This window comes from Apteryx rowi, unplaced genomic scaffold (genome assembly GCF_003343035.1).
Source record: "Apteryx rowi isolate R43461 unplaced genomic scaffold, aptRow1 scaffold_399, whole genome shotgun sequence".
NCBI classification, from domain to species: Eukaryota; Metazoa; Chordata; class Aves; order Apterygiformes; family Apterygidae; genus Apteryx; species Apteryx rowi.
The window spans coordinates 243,749-268,955 of record NW_020450518.1 but is presented as its reverse complement, the minus strand read 5'-3'; the positions used below and the strand labels follow the sequence as shown (position 1 = coordinate 268,955).

General features: G+C 39.5%; 1 protein-coding gene across 2 annotated transcripts; it reads right to left on the bottom strand.

Annotated features, from left to right (window-relative positions):
- Window positions 1–13,168: 13,168 nt before the first annotated feature.
- THAP12 (THAP domain containing 12) lies at window positions 13,169–25,001 on the bottom strand. Of its 2 annotated transcripts, none has more exons than XM_026074747.1 (5): window positions 24,756–25,001; window positions 19,092–19,212; window positions 17,345–17,452; window positions 16,291–16,327; window positions 13,169–16,005 (listed from the first exon to the last, which is right to left on the bottom strand). In XM_026074747.1, exons 1-5 carry the CDS (start codon window positions 24,956–24,958, stop codon window positions 14,057–14,059), a joined length of 2,418 nt encoding a protein of 805 aa, XP_025930532.1. In that variant the 5' UTR covers window positions 24,959–25,001; the 3' UTR covers window positions 13,169–14,056. The 2 variants fall into 2 exon arrangements, with proteins under 2 accessions (XP_025930532.1, XP_025930533.1); XM_026074748.1 differs by lacking the exon at window positions 24,756–25,001 and adding an exon at window positions 19,391–20,757.
- Between the last annotated feature and the right edge of the window lie 206 nt (window positions 25,002–25,207).

Below are 25,207 nucleotides of genomic sequence, written 5' to 3'. Positions count from 1 at the left end.
ACATCATTTTTACATACTAGACACAAGCACAGTGAAGTGCTGAGAGCACAGAAAATGCTGCAGTTTCTCACTTAGTTCTGCTGAGTTGCATCCCCTTTTACAAAATCATAAATGTGGGATAACTTTACAGAATAGCTTTCAAGATTTAACTGCAGCATCTGGAAATTCTGTTCTGAAAGACACTAATTTCAAGAATTCTAGGAAATTTTCACACACAGAATCACCTCATATTTACCTCAGATCTCACCTGTGTTGGAAGCCAAACTAATTTACCCATTGAATTCCTAGTGAGAAATTGTTGCTGCCATTTTTTTCCCTAGTATATAGTTTTGCTTCATGTTCTTTGCTTTGTTAATATGGGAAGAAAACATAAGAAYGTCAGGTCTAAGTTGAATGCTTTGTTATACAACACCAAAAATGTCCTTCCCCTCACTCTGCTACAGCAGCACTTGTTATTTATTTATAAGTAAACTGGGCCAAAAAAAAAAAAAAACCACCATGGACAAAAGATTTGCTGAAAGCACAACAGTGCTTTCTCAGTCTAATGAGAGGAACAATCTTATGAGAAGAACTTGGAAACGTCAAACTTGTGTGAATTGCTCTTTTTCCCTGAATGGTTTGTATATAAATGAAACTCAGTAGTTTTAAGCTGAACTATTTTATTTTGATGATTTCCAACTACCCACGTTTGTCTTAATATGTCTTCAATTTAATCTCGAAAGAATTAAAAATTTATAAAATAGTGCTTCAACCCAACTTGACCAGATTTTTATTGTTTATTTAGAAGACATAATTTTTTGATTATTCAGGATTACAGTTGAATCAAGAATACCAATTATTTTATAGCTGTGTTCCCAAACTCTCTCCCTGCTCTGGAGAAGCAGTTACTCTGTAATGACTATGATCTATTATAATATACTTAAAATAATTAAAAGCTGCATACTTGTTACTCTCTGTGCCTTTAGCACATTCTAATATCTACTGTGCAGCAGCTCTGGGACAAGCGAGGAATGCAAGACACATTTTTATCTCAGCTAGCACAATCCTTAAATGTAATAAGATATTACCAGACKGTAAATGAAAATCCTAGTGGAGCTATGCTTAGCTCAGGGAAAGTATCACAATACTTCAGGAAATGCTGATTTGTTGGAAAAGATGAAATGACAATATTAATTTTTGTAATTAGATAAACATGAGGTAGGTTTCTGAGTCAGTCATGGAGGTTTAATACTTGAAATGGATGTTACCAATTTAAGCTGCTTCCTTACACCCATGTTACTGTCTCTAACCTGTTCCTGCCCTTTCTTCTGCCATGTTGGTCCAGAGCTTCACTTGTAAAGTGCAAAATTTGCAGTGTTTTCCTCTGCCTCTCCAACTTGCCCCTTCTCCCATTACCTCTCTGTCCCTTTCTCTACTCGGTCAGTGCTGTCGGCTTCAGGAGATCCCATYGCTGCTCTCCAGTTTGTGAGCAGACAGAGCAGAAGCTCATTGCTGAGGAAGTTTCCTTCAGGCAAAATTGTCCTTTGCTGTTTAATGAGAACGACCAGCTGCAAAAACATGAATGTACATGAATGTACAAAGACATGAATGTACCATCCAGCCTTGCTCAGTCTTAGGACGCGAGTTTCAGTGTGAAGAGGAGCACATGAAGTGGAACCACTCGTAAACTGTTATCACTGAAGAGGAGACAGTGCTGTTATGGGAGAAGATGCCTAAATAACCAAAAACACATGGAGAGAGTTTCTGAGATTCTTCCTTTGCCAGTAATCCTTCCTTGTCCAGCGCTGACAAAGCTCGAATACAATACTGATGTTAGGAGGGGCTGTATTCTTACTTTTTATGAATACCATGAAGTGTGTGCACCCCAAACTAACTCCACCGTTGCACTGCTACCCTTTCACTTTTATGCTTCATTTCTCTCCTGTTTCTACTGCTTCTCATCATCTTATATCTGTAAGTCTCCTTGGCCAGAGACATGGTCTTATAGCACCAGTCAAGGCTTTGGGATACCTTGGTATCGTGATCCACTGCAAATTTTTCCTGTGACAAGGTGCAGGCCATAATCACTTTGGATATCTAATAGCTGGGCCTTATCTCCCAGGGATACTATGAAAATAAATAGTTCAAAGACATAGAAAATATTCCAGGAATGGGGGTCATAAAAGTATCCATGAATACATCTATGTATCCATGTATCCATGAATACATGGTCTTTTGCATACAAAAGAAAGTGAGTCTATCTTTTAAGCTTTTTTTAGTGAGTCTATCAATTAAGCTGCTCTTAATTGAAGCCTCCTGGTTTCTAGTCTGCTTGGAGCATGGGCAGAGCACAGGCTGAAGTCTGTCTGCAAAGACAGGAGAGACCTGCACCATAATAGAGCAGGACATGCACCGCAAAATTTAGGAGTTAGGCAGAGAAGGAAAGAATGTAACATGATGATGCAAAACAACATTTAATTTAAAAGTTGAAAGTCAGTGAARAGAAGGTAAGAAGYGGACTTCAACAGCAAAGTGTATGGATCCATATTATCTGATATCTCAYCCAAATCCTCATGGCTAGAATATCCTCTTCTAAACAGCTCTGCAATTCACTGCCTGTTTGACCAGAATGGTCAATAGTGTGCCGTATCTCGTAATACTGTTGATCTTTGAGGAAAGAAACAGTAGAAACATAGCAACTTCTTAGCCATTCATGTATTTAATTTAAACAATAGGAAATTACTGCAGAAACAACAAGCTGGTCAACCCAAGAAAGAGTAAGAAAAATAACTAGCTGTTCCAAGTGAATCCTGACTGTACAGGTTGCTACATTCAGTGAGTAAAGCATCCTTTGGGGCTTATGCTATTTAGGATTGCAGACTACTGATTAATACATAATACTGTACTAAGGGCTGTTTCCTGTAGTCACAGCTGAGGATTCACTTAGGGGACAACCCAGTGTAGAGCCTGAGAGTTTTTTCATCAGTTCTAGCTGTTGTAGGAGCACCTTTCCCCAGAGGACCGCAAGGGCAGTTCCCTTTTGCAGAATTGGCAGGCCTCCCTGCATAACCAAAGTTACAGGGGGAAAGCACAAATCTTTATAGTTGGTATTTCAAGAAAACTGAAGAGGAACTCACTGCTTTTCTASAGCTGTGATCCATAAATACAGCTTTCTAGGACAGCAGAAAAAACAGGCGGTTAAGTGAAAAAAATGGGTGATTTTGTTTGTTAAAACAGTAAATCTAACCAGATTTTTCAGGGACCAGGAGGGAATGAGAGCATGTTCAAATGCACTGCCCTCTGCAAGCTGAAAATGAGGAGAATTTAATGTCTGTTTCCTCTGGGAAGCTTACAACATTTTGTAAAGCAAAGTTGAAAGCTAGACAAGGTAAGAGTCTAACATAACACGTTCTGCGACAGAGGTGAATGTTGTTGCTGTGGAGAGAGACACAACAGGGTCTGGAGCAATGAAGTTTTGTTGCAACTTTCATTCATACCACCTCCCTTTGAGGTCTCATGTACTTTTCTTTTAAGATAGCATCTGTCCAAGACTCAGTTGCTTTTTCATTTCCCTTYCTAGTAACTAACCGTACCCAAGAGATTTGTCTGTGTATCTGCTGTTATTAGCAGCTCATCTAGTGGCCATGAGATAGTAAATACAGCCTGTAGAGAGGAAACCATATCTGTACCAAGAACTTGTATTGCTCATCATCTTGCAAATATGTCATGGTCAGAACAGAAAACACTCTAGTAAAGATCAGAAGCAAGGCTTAAAATGTGAACTGGAATTGACAAGAGAATGCAATTTTGTATGCAAAGAGATTAAAGGACTGTTGGGCTGAATTTGGGAAGAGGAAGGTAAACGGAGTAAAGTGGAAAAAATAGCACATGTAATATTTAACAGCAGAAATGGAATCCAGTGGGGTTCCACTATTCTCCAAACCACAATTAGAATGAGGGGACATATCAAAAAAGGCAAATTTTAAAATTGTTTAGAAAGATTTTATTGTCACAGTATCTACTAAAAGCCACCTGGGGAATGCAATGTAATATCAAGGTAGCTAAACAAATACAATCCCAGTGCTCTACTTAAGACATTGAACTTTGTTTCTAGACCAAGATTTTCAAAACACTATGATTTTTAGTGCCTTTAACTGTGCATGCCTGGCTTGACACTGCTTTAAAAGCTCCTTTTCACGAAGGGGRGTCATGCTAAACACTTTCTAAAAATCACAACCTTTCAATAGATCTCCGTTTGAGAAAACTAAAACACAGGCATCGAAGAACAGTCGCCTTTGAAAAACATGACCTTACAGGATAGCAGCTTAGACACAAAACCGCAGGCCACACAGGAACAAAAAATTGCACCTAGCCCCAGACAGAGTTCTGTCCTCTTTGCAGCTCGTTGCATARCAGTGCTGGGAGAAAAGAACAGCAATGAGACATGAAGGACCATAGAGCAGCAAGGTGTACAGTACCTTAAGGATCCCTCGGAGAAGCAAATAGTGCAGGAATTGGCTCTGTCAGCATTTTTTCCTTGAAGAGCTCCCCAGGAACAGTAGTGTATGCTCAGCTGGCCCATTGCATCCAGGCTCCAGCTCTTTTGTTCTGCTTGAAAGGTGCAAAGAGTCAGGATTAGAGTTATGAATCTGGTCCATTATCCACGTTGTTAGAATGAGATGTGAAATAGTCTGGAAAGTACAGGAATACCTGATGTCAAATTATACATATTACAAGTACTTTCCAAATGCAGCTTTTACAGTAATGCAGAAGGGTGCTTTTCCATATGCCAAAAACTATACCGAAGCCACAGGTTTCTCAATAAACACTTCTACAATGATGATACACTTATGGGATTAAAGTTTATAACAACAACAGCTAAATGGAGGGAACTCCGCTCACTTGCCAAGCAGTAATTTCTTCAAGCTTTCTACCGTCTCTGCTGACACTGAACAGGATACCCTGCCGTATGTATGACATTGATTTGGAAGGTGTAGTTTTGTATCGCGTACTTGAAGAGTCTTAAAGCCAGTGCTCAGTTGCATACTTCCATTTAATCTTTCAGTCAAAATGGAGCAGAAACYGTCTGATAATCAACATGTTTTTAGGCTCACATACTCCGCTAAGGTAACAGTTGTGTGCTTGAATCTTCAGGTAAAGGGATCGGGAGGAGCTGTGTACGGTGTACGCGAAGTCTCACAGGAACGAGCCATGTGCACTTCACTGTGGACCTGCTTCTTCTTAATCAAAGAGTTACTTAGGAAACTTGACATTTGCAAGACAAATAACTAGCTTCTTTAGTATGGTTTTGTATACTTTACATATATATAAAAAATGAACCAAAAATCAACTTAAAAGTGCTTATTCATTAGGCAAAGAAAAGATCTCCAGGGTGCAAACACTCTTTTCTCAGTGAGGTTCCTGGCACTGATAGCTTTCCRTTACATTTTTATTATTAAAAAAGGAATTAAACCCATACTTTTCTCATTTCAATAAGTACCTTTATGATATCCAAACAACTCCAACGATGATATCATCTGTCTCTTTCCTCGAGGGAGGAATGCAGGCCAGACCGTGATATTCCTGCTCATTCCTAGAGCACAGAACCTCACGCCAGAGTGAAGGCAGCAGGCCTTGCTCCTTGGCGGGGAAATGTATGTCACAGTGCTGTCCATTTAATACTATACCTCCTATAGATCCCTCACTCTTGAGAGCTGTTCAACACTATAAATTAAGAGTTAAGGCCTTAGTCTTGTTAAGCTGATCTGTGCAGGCAGATACCCAAGCCTGTTCTTCAGYGGGACATGCTCACCAATAAGGATCTGCCCATATGGATCCTATTTCTTCATGGATAGTCTCTTCAGGATATCTACCACATGTGGCATAACTGGGCTGTGGTCCTTGTGGCCTCTGATTTAAATAAAACAGATGATTCCACCTTCAACATGTTAAGTCCTCCAGCTTAGTAAAGAGGTCAAGTGTGCCTTCAGTTGGCTGCCTGCGAGATGGTGGACCCCCAGGGACAGACACAGGTCCAGCTTTCCCAGCACTTTGTCTTCCTTGCAGCCAGCTGCCCCCTCCACACTGTGCAAGAGATCCCTTCTGTTAGCAACACAAAGCCCTCCACCTTGTTCCTGCTCAGGCTGACACCACTGCAGAGGCCTGGCTTCTGGGATGGAGGAGAAGTCCAGGACCCCGTCTGGGCTTATATGCCACACAGGTGAGGAACACCACACTCAAACTAATACGTCCCCTCTACTATCTCTCTCAAGTATCTCCCCACCCCTTTCCTATTTTCCTCATGACCCACATCTGTGTTCCCTCCTTCCCAATCTCTCGCGAACATCTTTCCTCCACCACCAGCAGTCCACCTCCCTTTATGYTGGGAACGAAGCCCTCAGGACAGGAACTGTGGAACCAGGTTTCCCAGTTTCTCTTTCTGCCTGTTTAACGGTGGTCCCTTTCTCTTGTTCTCTCCCCTCTAGGCATGCTCTCCTGAAGCTGCCTATGCTACTGCACACCAGGCATCCTAGATCAGTGTGAATTCTGCCCATGCAGGTTGTTTTCCCTGGCACACAGCTGCTGGTTGAGGAGAGGAGAGAGACAGCAGTAAGCCATAAAAATCTTTGGAGAGGAAAAAATAGAGCCCACAACATCCACAGYGCAAGCATTTAGCATTTCACACCCATTTCCCAGACCTAATTAATAAAATTAAAGATCGCATAAAGAGGAAGGAAAAGCTAGGGAGGCTTGCAAGAACATTTGCCTGGTAGGATGCAAGCAAGAGRGTCTTACAGATGTGATTTCCCTGTTTCCCTTCTCACGATGTGTTCCCAYCCATGGTTATGCTAATCACGACCTAGGTATCAGGGCGGCCAGGCTCTCCCTAACGTTAGGTGTCTGAGAGGCTCCAGATCCAGAGTTTGACCAAACAACCACTAAAGGAGATGTTGAGCCCACTCACTTCCCCGACCTCCCACTCATGGATCTTCCTAAGGAACACCCCTCAGGCCTGCCCAGTTTGGCCATGAGCTCTTCCTTACTTCTCAGTTCCTGATCAGTTATGTTACAGACCTTTGCCAGGCAACCTGCTTCTTCAGAGTTCCCCAAACACGGCTACATTCAGATTCCTCAGTCCCACAGCCAAACTTTGCATCCCGCAATGTAGACCAATCTGTTTGTATCCCATGGCCCACATCGATCACTTGGGGAAGAGCTCTGTCACCATAGCTCTGGTAAGACCCTTAGTGACCCGTGCAGCTCTGTTACAAGTGGTTCAGGGATGAGACAAGCCCTCCCTGAAGAAACACAGCCATGATGGCAGAAGTCCAGCAGAAGCAACACACCTTCAGCTAATTCACATAGAGATGTTGATCCAGATCAACACATCCTTCGAGCAGCTGATGGAGCTGCTCAGGGATGCAGTGCAAACATTTGAACTGAGGCACGCGTCGCAAGGAACATTTCCTCCCAAAAGTGCCTTCACAAGGCAAAGAAGGTATGCGTCACAGAGAGTCTGGTGGGAGGTGAAGACTCACCAGTGAAACAAAGCCAACCTGGTATTGGCACCACCCATTCTCCCAGGTTATTCTTCCGAAATGAATGATGGTCTAGGAAATYTTTTCTGTGTGTAAATAAGGAAATTTCTCTCTTCCCCCTGCTCCCCAATAGCACCCTTATAGCTTAGATTGCAAGAGTAAAGGTGGTGTACAGTGTGGAGAGAGCAAAGAGGCARGAGAGCTCTCCTGTGTCTGCTGTCTGAGAAGCACCATGCTAATGGAGACTCCTTGCTTTGCAGCCTGCTCTAGACAGGATATGACAATACTGAGAATATGACAATATTCTCATGCTTCAAGTGTTCTCCCTTGGAGGTGGACTCAGCATCTGAGATTGCTGGTGGAGTCCCAGCCATCCTTGMGGTGCTCCTACTTATATTTTGTGGTACTTTAAAACAGAGGGTGGATGTAAGTGTGGGACAGTGAGGTTGGCTATCACAGATACTCTATTATTGGCTACCCTTACTGATCCAGAGCTGTGCTGGACCTGCTGCAAGAGACATTTGCCTACATACTCTGTGCTCTGAAGGCCCATATCACACAGGTAAAGAACAGGGATCCAGGAATCCTTGAAAGATCTGGGTGCAGTTGTTMCCCTTCTGCAGTACTGGCATGTTGTTCTTRTTTCAGCCAAACCTGTGTCAAGAGATGGTCAGTCTCCATCTCACAAACTTTGGGAAAGAGCTCAGAAGTCTTCATTGCTTCTGCTGGGATGACCAGCATTACTGCTYAGCTTTTCTGTGGCCCTTTTGAGGCCTGGGAGTACTGCATTAAGCATGGGTGGACATTTCTTCAGGGTCGTGGGCACTGAGGGTGCCTTCTGCTTTAGAGAGTGTGTAGACTGAACACAGAGCAGGAAGGGAGAGAGTTGCACAAAAGGAATGCCCAGGAATATTGCAATTACTACTTTGCTTTTTTGCATTTGCACAATAAACATCAGAGGCTTTTGTTTCTGAGAGGATGGGGATGGAGAAAATAAAGGAACTGTGATCTTTGCGTGCATGGTACCATTCTGAAGCGCCACTGCAACAACTGGTGCAAACAGGAAAAGGTCTCAAGAGCCATGTGCACCGTGGGTTACACATGCCTGACACGGATGAAATTCATCTGGAGCTGAAGTGCAGTCCAGACCATGACTGGTAGCACTACAAGTGGCTATCAGTGTGAAAGATCATGATGCAAAAGCGTCCTGCTGCTACTACTGCTGCTGCTTCACAAAGGAACCAGTCATGAGGCTTGAAGTTCCTCTGCTCTGAGAGTTAGAGAGGACAAAAAAGCAAGGTATTGGTGGTACGTTCTTCCCCTCTCAAAGATCATGTCCTGTTGATGGTAGATGCTGAGGTCTCTTGGTTGCTAGCATCTACTAGACACCCCCACTGAGCTCCTTGGGCCATGCCAGAGGTGTTGTCTTGCCAAGTGTTGTCCTTCTGGAACTTCTTCCAAGAGCAATGCAATAGGGCCTCTTCTCTAGATTCTCAGATGTTTGGTGGCTGAAGAGACAGAGACAGCAACTCAATTTTCAGGCTCCAGTAGTGTGTGTAATCCCAGTTCTGGCTGCAGAGGGTCACAGAAGATCAGAGATTCAGTAGTCATCTCTCAGTGAAAGATACCATATGACTCCTGGAACTATTGGCAGATGTGCTCAACTGCCTCCAACATACCTTATATCCCTGGCTTTCAGGAGGATGTCAGTTTTTGAAATTTAAATCTGTGTTGTGCAATACTTTTTAGTAGAGGGGGAGCTGTCACARGCCTCTCTCTTCTAATTGCTGCTGGGGAAGCCTGTGTCCCAGCCTGGACTTCACAGGGTATGCCTATCGGCTCACAGCATGGCTTCTCTGTAAGAAGGATCCATCGTTGCCCCCACAAATATTTTGTTATAGTGCTGCTGCTGGTGGAGAACGTGGTCATGAGCACATGAAGGTTTGCTGGCGGTATGTAGGTACCACTGGTAGTTTGGGGGGACAGGGCAGCCTGGGAAGAGCTATCCTTTAGCCTGTCCCAAGAGCTCTACAACTAGGAAACTAGTTTGTTCCTAAGCAGTTTTGATGTCAATTAACATGCATGCAGTGTGATTGGGAACCTTATGCGAAACAGTAGCCACAGCAACACAAAAGCATCAAAATCCACTGTAAGATTGCATGTGCAGTCACACAATCAGTTTACTCATTAATTTGCATTTATAAGGTAATCGATTATGAAACAGCTTAAGCCATTTGTCAGAAAAGATTTTAACAAGACAGGAACCAGGCTATGACAGTGAACTGTCTAGTTTCCTTGACCACTATAGGCATGGCTGCATAAGTTTCTTTTCTAGCCTCCTGTCTTCAGTCATTTCTAACCTTTTAAATGGTTCTTTTCCAGTCTTGGTCTCTGCTCCATGTTAATAAACTGGGGGGGAGGGCATCTGAATGGTATAGCTATCATGAAGTGCTAAGTCACTTTGGGAGATGGGAAAACAGAGGAAATCAACTCTTTCCTAAAAATATTTTTAAGAGATGGCTTTCTTTTGAAAAGCCGTATATAGACAAAACAGAAAACATTATTTTTTTTTAATGAAACATAAAGTGGGGATGGGTTGGGGGAGTGGAATTAACCCAGACTTTATCCAGAGGAATAGTAGTCCAACGTCCTGAAAGAAAGAGATTAAAGCACAACCACGCAGTCAGCTTTGGGGTACTCACATCAAACTATCACCCCTGTAGCGGCTGATCATACAAAAAAGCAGAGGAATAGGGCACTACCAGGGCATCTGTTCTGTCACGGCTGCACTGCTCCTCCTCAGATTTTACTTGTACCTGCCTTGTCTTCAAGGACACTTCCAGGGATAACTATGCTGCCAGCTAAAATAGAAGACACATAGGCACAGATTTAAGAAGGAAGAAAGCTTGCAACATTGAAATAAATAAATAGACACAGTGGACAACTATAGCAGTAATAAAAAGAGCCATTATTTCATTATGGAACATGCCTATTGAATTCAATTCGATTAACAGAATGTTATTTTGCAATGTGAAGAAAGCTTACAATGAACACACATCTATTTTGAAATAGCTGTGCATCTGTCTACTATTTCCAATTCCATTTTTTGCTGATATGCCACTATATATACACGGTAGGCAAAATGGTAGGGAGAATGCCGTGCTTGTAAGAAATGTTTTCCTTAGGGAAAGGAGGGAGTATTAGGGGTCTGGAAATTATCAAATGTTAAGCCTTCTTTGGGGTAACACCTATTGTTTTTCTAAGTCAGCATCTGTTTCTTGAAACAGATCCAGTAAAGAGATTTATTTTCACCTTTTTTGTGTAATTTGGATGTTTCTGGCAAACCTGAGATTTGAGGTGTTTCACAGAAACAGAATAAAGGGAGGAACAGGATAGCTGCACCCAGAATCATTAAGTGGTTCTGGTCCTCTGCTTCTTTACAGCAGAATTTTGGCAACCAAGTAAGAAGCGACAGGATTTCTAAAGCCAAAGATAGCATGGAGCTTTTTATCTCCTGTAGTGCTATTTCTGCTTTTCAAGGAACCAATAGTAAATTCTAATGGAAATTTTATGCTCGCATGGGAAAAAGAAATGCATATTCTTAAGACAAACATTGCTTTGACAAAACATGATCAACTGAGCATCTAAGGAGCATCCATTTTCACTAATATATATGAATGTCTCAGCAGCTATACTTAAAATAATTTACACAGACATACTGCTTTGTTAAATGGAATGTTCCAAAGAGCCAGATCAAAGCAAGGTAAATACCACAGATGCACCTTGGAAATACATGCTGCCCTATGTTGGTGGGATATTTAAGGTGACTGTTCCTTCAGTTTCAAGAATCTGTTGATGAAAGCGACTATAATTCCAGTATTTTTTTTTCTTTCACAAAAACCTCTTAAGTTAAAGGGGAACGTGTCATTGCAGCGTGCTATTCCTTTGCTCCTCTCCATCCTGCCAAGCCATCACCCTGGAGGGCTCTACTCAGGCCATCTGCTATAGGTAGCTAAGTGATCCACAGCAACACCTAAAAAAAGAGGCATTCTGCACCAACAGGACAATTCAAATAATCTAAACAAGGAGCTTTCCTCTTCTGGCTGATTACAGACAATCTAAGCATCCCTGTGAAAGGTAATGCAACGATAAAGAAGCGAACAAGGCACTTGGGAGCCAGTTAATTAAAAAAGCCAGCCACAACTGTACGTCTCAGCTGAGCTCCAGAACTATGACTTGTGACTATGCGCTTAAGCCTGGATTCATCCAATCTGATTTCATCCACTTAAGTGCAATACCTGTATTAGCAGACTAGCAGTTCTGTGTTGTCTCTGTGTAAACCAGTGAAGAAAAGTAGACAAGCTTGAACTGTCCTTTGGTGGTACCTGTCTCTCTTCCCTAGATAGCGAAGGGATCTACAGCAACTAGGCTCTTAGTTATGATCGATCAGAGCTCAGTGACAGAAATTAGATGAGATCAGTCTGGTTCACAGTACACTAAAACCCCCTACGGAAATAACCTTGCCTGCTGCCACAAAAGTTAGAGAGTTCAACCAGTTTGTTACCCAGTCATGACTTTATCTCTCAGAAGAATCTAAAAATCTTTTTTCCCTCAAAAAAAAAAAAAAAAAAAATCTGACCTCTGCATAGAGGATTGAGACATGGTTCACAACCTTAGCGGTCACGACCATCACATACTGCTGTTTGGCAGGGGAACTCGCAGACAGTCCCAGGATGGGAAAGGATTTTTATTTCCTTTATTAATATTGTAATTGAAATGTTCTTTTAAAAGTGAAGGAAATTTTCTGTGTGAAATCTAAATAAAAATATATTGATAGCAATTTTTAAAAGACTAATATAATTTTGGCTATTTTCATATATTCGGGGGGGGGAAGCTATTAGCTAAAATAGTTTTTACTGGGTGAGGCAGCAATTGAATTAATGTGGATCAGTGACAGTATCATTTAAGAAAGCATGCCAGAAAGTACATACAAGTAGCAGTGGAAGAAAAGACAGTAAGTTTATCAATAATTTTTTACTGCTTCAATGTAAATAAAAGCTCCTGAAAACATTTCTTAAAATGAACATAGTCATTTTAACATCTAGGCTTTTTATAACTAAGTTTTTTTTTTTCCCCCAATTTATTCCTGTTGTTTGATGGTATTAAAACACTTTAAGAATTGTATGTGTCATAATCTCTATAATCATTCAGTTTTCAGTTGCTGGGGATCCTTCCCACTACAACTGTAAGCAAAAGTACACAAAATGACAACTGTAAATAAGTTACAAAATTGGCATGCATCAGGATAGCTGCAAAAACTGGCAACATTTTAACCATCTCAAATTTAATGCATTTCCACTTGTCAGTGCTTCAGTTAAACAAAACTTCCACAATTAAGAGCACTGTATTTAAAGTTATCTCAAAATACTTTAAAAAAAACATCAGCAGAGCATACAGATCAGAAGTGCTATTACACAAAGTTTCCTGTGCCTTAAGACAATGCCACTCACTAGAACTGCAGAAACAATGGAGAAAAAATAGCCAAAACTAAAGGTACTTACAAAAGAACACACATTCTCAAAGAGGCACTGCTTTGCTAATAAATTCAATACTATGTAAAAAACAAATTCACATTTTATTTTAAATTGCAATAAACTGTACAAAATGTTTTATTTTTGCCAAAAATAACAGCAATATTTTCAATCTTACTTCTAGACAAACAACAAACTCTTCTTTGTAATCTTTCCTGGGTGAGTTTACAAATAAACAATAAGATGCACGATTTTGTATCAGAGACAGGATAGAACAAACAGATTTAAATGACATGGAATAAATTTAATTTTTAGTGTCTTCTAGGAATTTCAGTATTCCTGCCATACCTGTTAAAAACCTAAAGGAAAAAAAAAAACAGTTGTGTGTCTCACACAAAGGAATGTAAACAGTCATCAAGTGATTAAAGAGGCTGAGTCTTCCAATGAAACCTTATCGTACCTCTAAACCATTAAATTTTACTTTTTATAGAGAACAGTCCACAGCACGAGGATCGTGCAACAGCTGAATCCACTCTCCAAAATGCCAATATWTGCCAGTTAAAGATTTTTTTTTTAAGTTTTCAAAAAGAGGAAAATTCTAAGCAACTAGACTGAAACGGATTATACTCTCCTTTTAACATTGTGAGTTTTTTCTTATCCTTATTCATGAGTGAATATGTAACAGCCCCATCAGATCTACAATCACCACAACGTACTTTTTCCAAGATGCAACAATGTAAACGAGCACCTAATTAAGTCAATCAGATGGAGAAAGCACCATCTTTGCCAAGAGCACAGGTTTATTTTCAGGCTTGTTTTTGTTCACATAATATATTTAATGCAGATGAAACAAAACATAACTTGGGTCACTGACCACTGCTTCTTCAATCTGAGACCTAAAATGGAAATACCATTGCAGTGATTTTTGTGACTTCACAGCTTTTTCTCTCAACCTTGAAGTTTAACTAGGAAAAAGCTGTTTCAACAGACTGGTTAGAGCTTAAAAAATTAAGCATCTTCTGTTACTTCGGAGTTATTTGAGGGAAGAAAGTCTTCCTGAAATTCCACTTTATCTGGATAGAGTTTAATGTAGGTGTCCACCATTAAATCTAAGTCATGTTTTATATCAAAGTTTATGTTGAGCAGAGCTAGGTTGCTTGACCTTTGTTCTGTCAAGGTGTTTTTCAGGTATGCCTTTAAGCGCTTTCGTCCTACTTCGTATTTCTCGTTCTCCACCTTCATCACTGGAAGGATGCACAAGACTTTGAGCAATGCATATACATTAGGGAAAAATTTTATGTCAGGCAAATGAAGTGCTTCATAAATAGTAGCTGGAAGCTCAATGTCTTTTCCTCTGTGCTTCCACTTGATTCTCCAACAATGAAGCTCAGCAGAAAGCGTGTCCGGATTAGGCAAGTCATTTTTGTACATATCAGCATGATGCTCTTCAGATGTATTGAATTTGAGCTGCCCCATGACTGAGGGCACTAATGATAAACATTTGAGAGCTTTTAAATGTTGTTCTGAGAATATATCTTTTAATTCTTGAATAATGTGCTCCACTGCGGGGACACTAAGGATTTCCTTGTAGTAATTTTCTGAAGTTACCTCAGAGTCCAAGTTACCCTGTTGTGCCCTGCGAAATTTTCCAGGAAGTTTAATTTGTACATCCAGTTTTGTAGCCAAATTTGTTGCTTCCTCAAACCAAAATTCATGGTAAACTTCAATATTTTCCATCACTTCATTCAGAGAATGCAACACTGCCGTTAAGCTGCTAGCTGCAAAGAACACATCTGATGTTTGTCCTTGGAGATTTTTTCCGAATGCTCTTGTAAAAGATAGAATGTTTTTCAGAATTACAATAGTGACAATGAAGTCAAAATCTGTTAACGCACTTGAAAGCACAAATGCTCGACCAGCAATAAAGTTGCTCCACCGGACAGATGAGTCACTGCTAACACCGTCCAAACACAGTACCAATGCTTGCATCAGGTCCACTAAAACCTCAAAAGCATCATGTCTGCCTGTCCACTGGGAACGGCAGATCTCCTTCAGCTCATTACCTTTCTCCTCATTGTTCTGAAAAAGAACAGAAATTGTATTGTCCAGTTCTACTAGTAATTGTGGAGACTGATTAAAAAGACAGCAGACTTCTTCGATTGTTCCTAGTGCAATGGAAACACCAACAACAGGGATGGATTTTGCCAGCCATACATTTAAGGCACAAGAGGAACACAGCGTATACACAGCTTGTGGATACTTTTCCAAGAGTCTTGTAGCTACAACTTTCATTTTAGAAGCAAACCCACTGGAGACGATGTAGGCTTGACCTCGACAGTACTCCATGTTTAGACCCCATTTTTCAGTAATAGTTGTGTGGAATTTAACAGCTAAAATTTCAGGATCAGCCTCATAAGGCAAAAACCCTATGAATTCCTCTCTTAGATTATGAGACTCATCAACAAATCTTACCAAAACTGGCAAATGTTCTTCTCCTGCTATATCTACTACTTCATCAGTAACAATAGAAAAGAAGTGCGAGTCTCTTACTTCCCTCAGTGTTTCTTCTCTAACGCAGCTTTCACAGATCTCAAGCATTTGCTTCTGCTGAGTTTTTGAACAATACTCAAGATTTACTGCAGTCATCTCAAATCGTTTCCTCAGAACTTCATCTCCAGCATTTATTCTATATTCCAGCAGAGCCTGAAAGTTATCTGAAGTGAAAATACCTTCTGGAAGCTCATCAACATTATGGCCATCCAAGGGAATATTTTGTTTACCCATTAGGATCAAAATTTCAAACAAAGATTTAAGGTAATCTTTGTTTTCTCTTTCTTCAAGCGTTAAGGGAACAGCTTCCTCCTCTTGTTCTTCTCCTCCTTCCTCTGAAACAGTATTCTGCGCATTGCTTTCATTCAATTCTTGAGTTGCCTGTTCCCGTTCAAAAGCTTCATCAACTACAAAACATAAAATACTGTAAGTATAAGAGTACACGTGAGTAAAACATAACATTTGCTTTCCCCTGCTATTCCCATAGCCTTTTAAGTTACTGGAGTCCAGAGAATAATGTTTCCAGTTTAAAAGTGAATGAGTATTTCAGAGAGAGTTTAGACTGGCTGTTTAAATCAAGCAGCAATTCAGCTAGTCTCACAATATACATGTAAGCTTACAGTTAGCGTTCTGCACTACCCTATCTGCTTTTAAATAACTCTTCGATGAGCCCAAATATTTTGCTCACTTACTCTTTTGCTGCTTCAGTGTTCTTATTTCATCTTCACTCTTAAAGAAAGAAAAAATTATATTTATGATAATGCCTACCATGTGACCTTAAAATATTAAAGCACATCAAGATCAGATACTAACATTATAGATGAGGCCATTTTAAAAGTGTTAATACTTATCAAAAAGTGCTAGAAGGTGCAAAAGAAGGAGTTTCTTCAGATAGTTTATTGCTGTCATGACGTACATATCTACTAACTATGTCAGAATAGTTTGCTCCTACTGCTAAGGTTCCTATACTTATACCAGGAGATTATTCAATCTATATTTAACAATTGTTAGTAAATTAGTTTTAAGGAAGAATTCTGTTTTGATATGGATATGCACCTAGTCAAACAGAACTGTCTTTTACTCTACTTTCTAAGTTTTGGTTAATAAACAGATTTATCAAACTTATGAAGGAATACCTAGAATTCATCTGTATTTTTTAACATATAAACAGACCTCAGTAGTTGAATTCTTCTTAATTTTCACTTAAATCTACAGAGACCTATAGACAGTCTTTTCTGTAAATGATATAAAAGAGCCATTGACAAATCACAATTCCACAAGGAACTGCCTGATCTTGGTTTTATGCATGGATCATCTTTTTAGAACAAGCAGCTAAAAAAAACCCACCCCAAATGGCTGCAGACTTCAGAAGTGAAACAAGTGCACTGAAGATGCAATCCATATGTAGCCAATTTCAACGTACCATGTATAAGCTGTATCCAGTTAGTGCTGTAATAACACTTAAAGGAAGCTGTACACTGTCTTTGGAAGACAGTATCAGCTCTGGACCAAAACAACTCATTTTCCAGATAATTTCATCAAGCTTTCCTTAGTATATAAAAGTTATATTAGCATAGTATTTAGATATTTAACTTAGAATCAACAAAAAGATACCAGGATAGGTAGCAGAGAAACTAAAAACTAAACATGCTAAATATTATTATTTGACACATTTATATAAAATTTCTTCTGAACTTTCTTTGCATGTTTAAACAATAAAGACAAATTCTTAAATTAAAAACTTACCAGTTCTTTTATTCTTTTTCTATGTCTGCTGTGGGGATTGTTCAGATGACTTGTAAGATCAAATATAGTTGGCACAGCATTATCCCTTAAAACTGTTCTGTAAGGACTCTGTAAGAAGATAGACATCTAGATTAGAGATTTCTCTGGGAAGTTCTCACTGCATGAATACAAAAAACCCAGAATGAATTTCAGAAGCCATGCACTCTTTTTCTAACTGTTTATGTTTTCATTTTTGCATTTTACTTGACAGTAAAGATAGACTGCATTTGTCTTTTTCCTTTAGTATTTTTACTTTCTGATAGTTCAGAACAAACAAAATGCTACACTACGCAATTCACATTTCAGGCATATCAAGAGAAAACTGAAAATAAGAAGAGAAATACCCCCCAAAAAGCATAACTACTTTTCCCCTTTATCTTCATATCACATATCCCTGATATAATAATTTTAATTTACCTTAATATTATCATTTCTTTAAATAATCCTTCTGGATAAAGGATACCCATACGTCAGAAAGGAAACCTTTTGTTACTATCGTGCTTTGTTTTTCATCATTTATTTCACAATTCTAGAAAAAAATTTGTAAGTATTTTCATAATGAAAATGTTCAACTACTTCTTTATGTAGATTTATGAATTTCCACACCCAGCTACCGTGGAAGACCATACTGAATGAAAAGTTATCTATCAAATCAGTAGCAGGAAGAAAAGAATTCTTCTAGATGTTCGTGTAAATGTCTTTAGCAGTTAAATAAAATTATTTTAAGTAAAGTTTCATATTTGAATATATTGTAAACTTATGTTGTCTAAGCTGTATAGGTTCCATTAAGCACCTAATTCTACCTGATCATATTTATGCATGTCATTAGCCTGAAGTGCACTTTAAGTAAACTAAGTTTCATAAAACTCCATTTCAGATTCCGAATTGCTTTCACTGTTTTGTTTTTGTTTGCTTGTTTCTGGGATGTTGGATACTCATAGACCCTGTCATGTGTAATGTCACCAAGAGCTCAAATTCTGACCTGCATTTTAAGTTATCCTACGTAACTGAAGGACCAAATGTACATATATATCAGAGTGGAACTTAGCCTACAAATTAAAACTTGATACAAAGACCAAATCAATGTTCTCCTGCTGTTACGGAAGCTGTTAAAATCAGCACCATCTTGTTAATGAGAAGAACTGAAAACTGTGTATTTCATTAACAGGAAGCAGTGACATGATTTTAGCTGGATAAAATACAGCAGGAACCAAAAGCTTGACAGATGTAAAGAATGTTTAAAGCTTTTGGCCACAACAGAGTGTAACTGAACTCAAATCACGCCATGTACACACTTCAGTAACAGCACATTAATGATTTTAAATAGAGGTATACAAACTTACACTTTTACACTCAATATATTTATATAATGTTGTAATATCCAATGAGAGTAAACAAAATGAGCATTGGTTCATGTGAGGAAAGAACTGCAATGAAGGCCAGAGCTCCATAAACATATTAAACCAGAAGAAGCAGCTCAGCTTTTCTCTTCCCCAACTGCTCATTTCCACCTCATCCCTTCTGCCAATACAAACATCCGCGAGTCTGCGTGGTGCCTGGACCATGATAATGATCTCAGTGAAACTAAGAGATTAATTTTCCCAGAGAACAGTTACTCAAGGCATTAAAGATTAAAATGTAACTTCCTGATTAAAACTGTTAATCACATCTTGCAAAATGCAATAAACAAGTATTTGGTTTTACTTACACTTCTACATATCATAGAAGTCTCAAAATGTTTAGCACACAGTCTGTAGTGCTTGTTGAGTTGATCTGGAGTTTTATCTTCTAAATCTGCCCTTCGACAGTTCTCTACCCATCTTTGACATCTGCATGTAAACAAAAGAATTAGCTAGTTTTAAGTTTAAACAAAATTCACAAGATTATTCACAATTCGTGGGCAGCGAGCACCTGTCCTTTATGCAAGGCTAGGGAAAGTTGTGTACACATTCCATTGAAAAGTCCTACAAAATCATTTTAAAAATTTGGTTTTCTCTTTTTACTCACTATTTAACACCACTCCAGAAAATTTATGTCCAAATCTTTCCCATAGTTCTTATGTTCCTGCCTCTGTCTCACATATACACAGGCACGTAATGCAGTTGCTCATGAAAGCTGACCTGCTGACATTAAATTCTTAAAAAGGAAGATAAAAAAAGACAAAGAGATGAGCTTGTAGACTAGATAAATTCATAAAATTTTTCAAGACAGCTAGGAAAATGGTTAACTTGTCTCTGCCTCCCTTCAAAATACAGTATTTTTCTTATTTATTCTGATAATCAGGAAGTTTAGAGCAGATTTTTGAAAGGTGAAATAAAAAACCAAACAAACAGCAGCTGTTCTACAGACGGCTCACAGATTTGAAGTAAGTTTTCATCAGATGTATATTTTTTACAACATTTATTTCTGCTTCAAATTAGTTTTCTGAGATATAACACAAAGCTAAAGAAACACTTCCCCTATTCATAGGGTTCCTTTTAGATATGTAAGCTAACATTTCCTCTGGTGACTAGAACATTTCCAATAATTTATGTAAATGTATTAATCAGCTTGTATTTCCCCCAATGGGGTCTCTGCAATCATGTTCTTACCATGAATTTTTGAGCCAGGACTTGCACAGACTGATTCTGCACAGCTACTCAAGTAAAACTCATCTGCTATTTCATTTGTGCAGTAAGTGTGTGTGTGTGTGTGCGTGTGTGTGTGTGTGTATACACACATATATAAAAGATTGCAGCAGCCATTAATACCTCAGTATTTAAAGGTCAAAAAAAGTCATTTCTTTCCTGCAAATAGAATTCTCTGAAGGAGTATTATTTTAATATACATACATATACCCTGTGGCATCACAAAGCTACCAGGTCATGACAGCACATAACTAAACAGACAGTTGAAAACATACAATACAGATGACTAAAAACCTTCGCACGAACAAGATTAATGACTTGTTCATTATCCTAACCATATAAAGTGGTTAAACAAACTCCCACTACCCCTAGGCTAAGTCCCTACCTAAACAAACTCAAGAAGACCAGAGAAAACTAGACCATAAAGAGTTATGATACTATTGCAATAATTCTACAGCCATAATGGGAAGGAACTTTCACTATATTCTCAGTGATTTATTTTACTTCACTGACTAATCTGACACATCAATTCTCTATGTATTTTTCAACATGAACTCAAATTTCTCATATTTTAGATTGAGGTTTTTTTTTAATTGGTACATGTTGGCAATGCCCACAATGTTCTAGGCACCTACTCAGAGAAGTTATATAAAGTCTGTTACTTCAGTAGGGCGTAGAGTGGGGAGATCTCCCCATAACCTGATCATGGCTGAAATAAAAGGAAAGGACAAAAATTATTGGGTCCACTTAAAAACCAAAAGGCTTTAAATCTTTTCTTATTCCTGAAGTAAAAAGCAGAAGCTTCCTTACCAAAGAAACTGCTAGAAGTTATGAGAAAGCAATTTGATTATTATTTTTCTTTCTCCTTCTCCTACGAGTAATAGTTGTGTGTTTGTAGGCAAAAATAATAGCGACAGTTCAACAATTTAGGGATGAACACTGTCCAGATGTTTTGGTGGGCAACCCAAATAAGGAAATCCACAGGTCTGAGTGGATTCACAGTAACCTGTATTTTAACTGAGGGTGAGAGGGCAACTTCAAAGGTGAAAGGGGGAACCTTGGATTCTGATCTCTGCCRGCTGGATCAGCTGTGCATTTTAGCTAATTTTTAGTTAATGTAAAATATAACTGTGGCGGGAAGTACCATAAAAAGGGGATCATTTCTAATAGACTGTTCTCATAGATGTACACATAGTATCCTTAATATTAGTTAAATAATTTTTTTTTCTTGCTCAGTCTTGTGGCACCATAGATCGTGTACTCTTACCTATATAGTGGAATCGCTTCAACAAGAGAAGAGTATTCTCCCTGCAGCCTTGCCAAACCAAATGATATAAACAGTCTTTTTACACGGGAGACCCTTAACATACAACTTATATTGAATCTGGCTGTCACGCTTTCCTGAGTGGGTGCTCTGATTATTAGATACCTGAACAAAGGTAATCACATTGGGCTGTCATAGAGGTCGATCAGCCTCCTTAGAGTCAATGGAGAGGGCTTCGGGCCAGAGGGGTGTCCAGAACAAGAGCTTAACCGTAGCAGATCTTACCTGCCACCCTCCACTGACTCAAGGAAGCTGAGGACTGCCACAAAGCAAAGTCAGAGCTCCTCACATTAAGATAACTCCTGGCCACCATACAGGAACAAATTGTGGCAGTGATGGCGTGTTTCGCACACACACCAGAACTGGCACACAGTTGTCAAGAACAAACAAAATCAGCCTGAACTGCTTCACTTCAGATGCTGTTGCCATCCAGAGAACAAGTTAAATAGATAGTAGTCACGGCTAGGGACCAGAGCAGTCTGTAGTAAGTGATGGCAGAAGACATGAGGAACTCTACAGAGTTTAGGTCAGGAAATTAGCCTTGCAAAGGTAAAGCTAACCACCAAATATCCGTCTCCCTTTCTGACTTCTCTGGTTATGCAAAAGCATCTGCAGCTGCTGTCTTTTGTGCTGAAGTCGATGCCGTCAGCCTGCATTAGGCAGGACCCGAGCACACGATCTGAGCGAAGCCCCTGAGGGCCTCGGCACGCAGAGCCCTAGTTGGGGGATCCYGGGCAGGCACCGGCACCAGCTCCTCACCCGGGAGGAGCAGCAGTTCTGTAACGGGAGCTCTGCACATCTAGGAAACTTTACTGGCAAACTTTACATCACTGGATGCAAACAGGCAAACTCCTAAACTACGTCAGAATGCAGCACCTCAGTCTCGCTGCGAGTTTGGCCCCAAAACAAATGCTCTGAGGAACCAGAAATGGAAGAACAAAGGGAAAAGGGGGTCAGGCTCCCCAAACTACTCAATATAGCTGCGCTTGGTATTATCCAAGCAGCAATTTAGAAGATTTTAGCATAAAAGCTGCAAATTTTTATACTTAATTTTAAGTATTCAGCTCACACACACTGCATACTGTTTTGTAAGTGCTTTAGTTGCAAAATATTTGGCACAACATAAAATCCACTTCAACACAACATTTTTCACCAGTGCTTTAGTTATCACTTTTTAGGTTTTAAGGAGGTTTTCTTCAGTCACAAACTTAATATTATTATTTCCAGAGATCTGCTGACATCTCATGGAAACCTGAAAGGCATTTTTATTTAGGTTCAGGTATAATTCCAATCGTTTATTTTACCTCAGTGCTGTTCAACTACAGTAGAATAGCATCTCTGCTGCTTAAAAAGTATTTTGTCCCAAATACTCAAACCTCACCTCAACTCAAACTGTCATGAACAAGAGTCAGAAGCACGGATAGATCTTACTGTGCAGATCTCTGCCTAGACCATGTAAAATTATTAAAATGAACATCCCTGTTTGGGAAACAGAGGCTACTTATTTACATTCATGTTCGATGTGAAAAAACTATGCACCATCCATTAACCACAATCAGTTCTTCTTCAAAGCCTCATCATTTCACCCCTTCTAATATTCTCAGATAGAGAAAGTAAATGAAGTTTGTCTCAAATAACTGGTTAGCTCTCAGACTCATTAATGCTCTAAAGATCAGTTTTCGAATGTCTAGCTGAAACTGCTTAGCACTGAGTTGGGAAAAAGTAAGGATAATTATTCAGTTAACGTGGAAAAAAATCGAAAGGACATAGCTAACAGAGACAATTTACCTGGGACTATGTATTTCCTATCAATGATTTTTTTTAAAACAAAGTTTATTTTTAAAGATGTGCTCTGTTGTGCCCTGTCTTCTCACTGCAAGATCCCAAGAGCAAATAGACACATTTTTGGCATGAAGTACTTTGCTCACCGTGCCAGTCTGACCTACAACGGTAACAGGGTTCTGTGACAGCATGCAGTACTGGAAGGTTGTACAAGCAACACATTGCCTGTCATTTACCAGTTGCAGAGCACTGCTGTACTTCAAATAGGAAAATAAATCACTAACATCCTATAGTCTACAAAGTCATAAAGGTTACAGTGATCTATCAATCTTTAAATACTAAGAGTTACTAAAATAGAACATATGATCAGTTTAGGACACTTTTATATAGGTTTAAATGGGAAAGGTACGAGATATTAAGGAAAAAGAAAATATGCAGAACACTGACAGAGCAAAAGGGGTGCCAGGAAGTCTTTGTCATTGAAATTAATGGTTTAGGTATAGCTTATCCTTCCTTTGTACAGTGTAAATGGCCAAGTGGTCCTTCAAGGTAAATTTTAGCACTATTTTCTCCGATTCTCTTACAGGAGCATTAATCTGAATTACTTCATTGGGATTATGCAAAACATGAAAACAGAAAGCATGTCTACTTACACCAGTGCTATTGTGGAATATAAACTGGCATATACTTCTTAAACCATGTGACCGATCAACTTTTATGGACATTTCTTTTGCCAACAGTCTATATTGTTCAACTTTTTGTAGCTGACATGCATCGTTTTTTCACAAGGTCTTTAACACTAAGTTTTCACAAAGAATGATAGTATTATAATTCTGAAATACAATAAAACAATACAAATCTTAAAAAATAGTGGCAGTTGTTTGGTTAACTGCATATTTTTAGATGCATTTCTGTAGTGCTAACATTGAAAACCATTCATTCAAAATGTCTTTCGGTAGGAAAAGATATATAAACTGAAGGGTCTATCTTCTTCACATATAAACTGTCATGTGTGTATTAACCATGTTTGCTCAACTTCACATGACTCAGGTGTTGCAACAAGAACTCCTAAGAAATTAAGACTGAAGTTCAGACAGCACCAAATCTCTTCAGTCCTACGCAATCTGCAGCCACTCCTTTGGCTGTGCAAGAACCTGCAGCTTGCAAAGGACAGAGGGTTGAAAGAGGCAACGCTAGGAGTGAATCACACAGATAGTAAGAGCAGGCAATCAACTACTTTGATTACAGTTTTCATTTAATTCATAACTATATCTAATGTGGGCTAAACTACAAAACCTTGCAGTGTATGACCACTGGAAAGAGGTTTGATAATCACAGTTTTAACGTAAAGCACTGTATTCACTCAGGAAAGTGTGAAAACATATCCGAAAAAACAGTTTTAAGAATAGGCTAGTATCAATATGAGATTTTTCTGCCTTATTTTGAAAACACTTGGGGACTATTTTCCCAGAAAAAACTATGTACCCACAGTTCCCTTGGGCTTTCAATTTTTCTAAAAATCAGGTGAAGCTGCCTCAAGGAAACAAGCAGGGAGCAGGTATCCGATCACTGAAAATTTCAGTCTTAATTATCTACTGTCAAGAAAGGGATAACTGACACCGCTCTGGGCAGCACGCACCTTCCAAACCCAAGAGAAGCGAGCGAAGTCAAATTATTTTGGAGAGCAGTATCCAGGCTTACAGGGGAGCATCTGCACCCGTGAATTAATGTGGGCAGCACGGGGGTTTCTATGTCTAAGTGCACTGCTTTTACTGCTGCTAGTATTTTCCGCAATTCCATAAAACATTCCTGCCGGCTACACCAGCTCCTACGGACTATCATCACGACCACATGCCCARTGCCACCCCACAGCTCTCAGGGCCACACGTCCCTCCCCGTCCATTGCCGCCCTACACATCCTACAGACACATGTCCCCCATCACCACCCCACACCTCTCAGGTCCACACTCCCCCCATCACGGCCTCACACGTCCTACAGACACATGCCCCCCCCATCACCACCCCACACCTCGCACGACCAAGCATGCCCCCCATCACTGCCCCATGGACACATGGCCCATCACGGCCCCA

What these genes read in the sequence shown, in the direction of transcription:
- THAP12 (XM_026074747.1), bottom strand. Translation starts at nt 24,958, where the DNA reads ATGATAGTCCGTAGGAGCTGGTGTAGCCGGCAGGAATGTTTTATGGAA. An exon ending in GCTTCTCTTGGGTTTGGAAG is followed by an intron (nt 19,213 to 24,755) that starts GTGCGTGCTGCC and finishes GTTTACATGCAG; the next exon opens with ATGTCAAAGATGGGTAGAGA. An exon ending in CTTCTATGATATGTAGAAGT is followed by an intron (nt 17,453 to 19,091) that starts GTAAGTAAAACC and finishes ATCTTCTTACAG; the next exon opens with AGTCCTTACAGAACAGTTTT.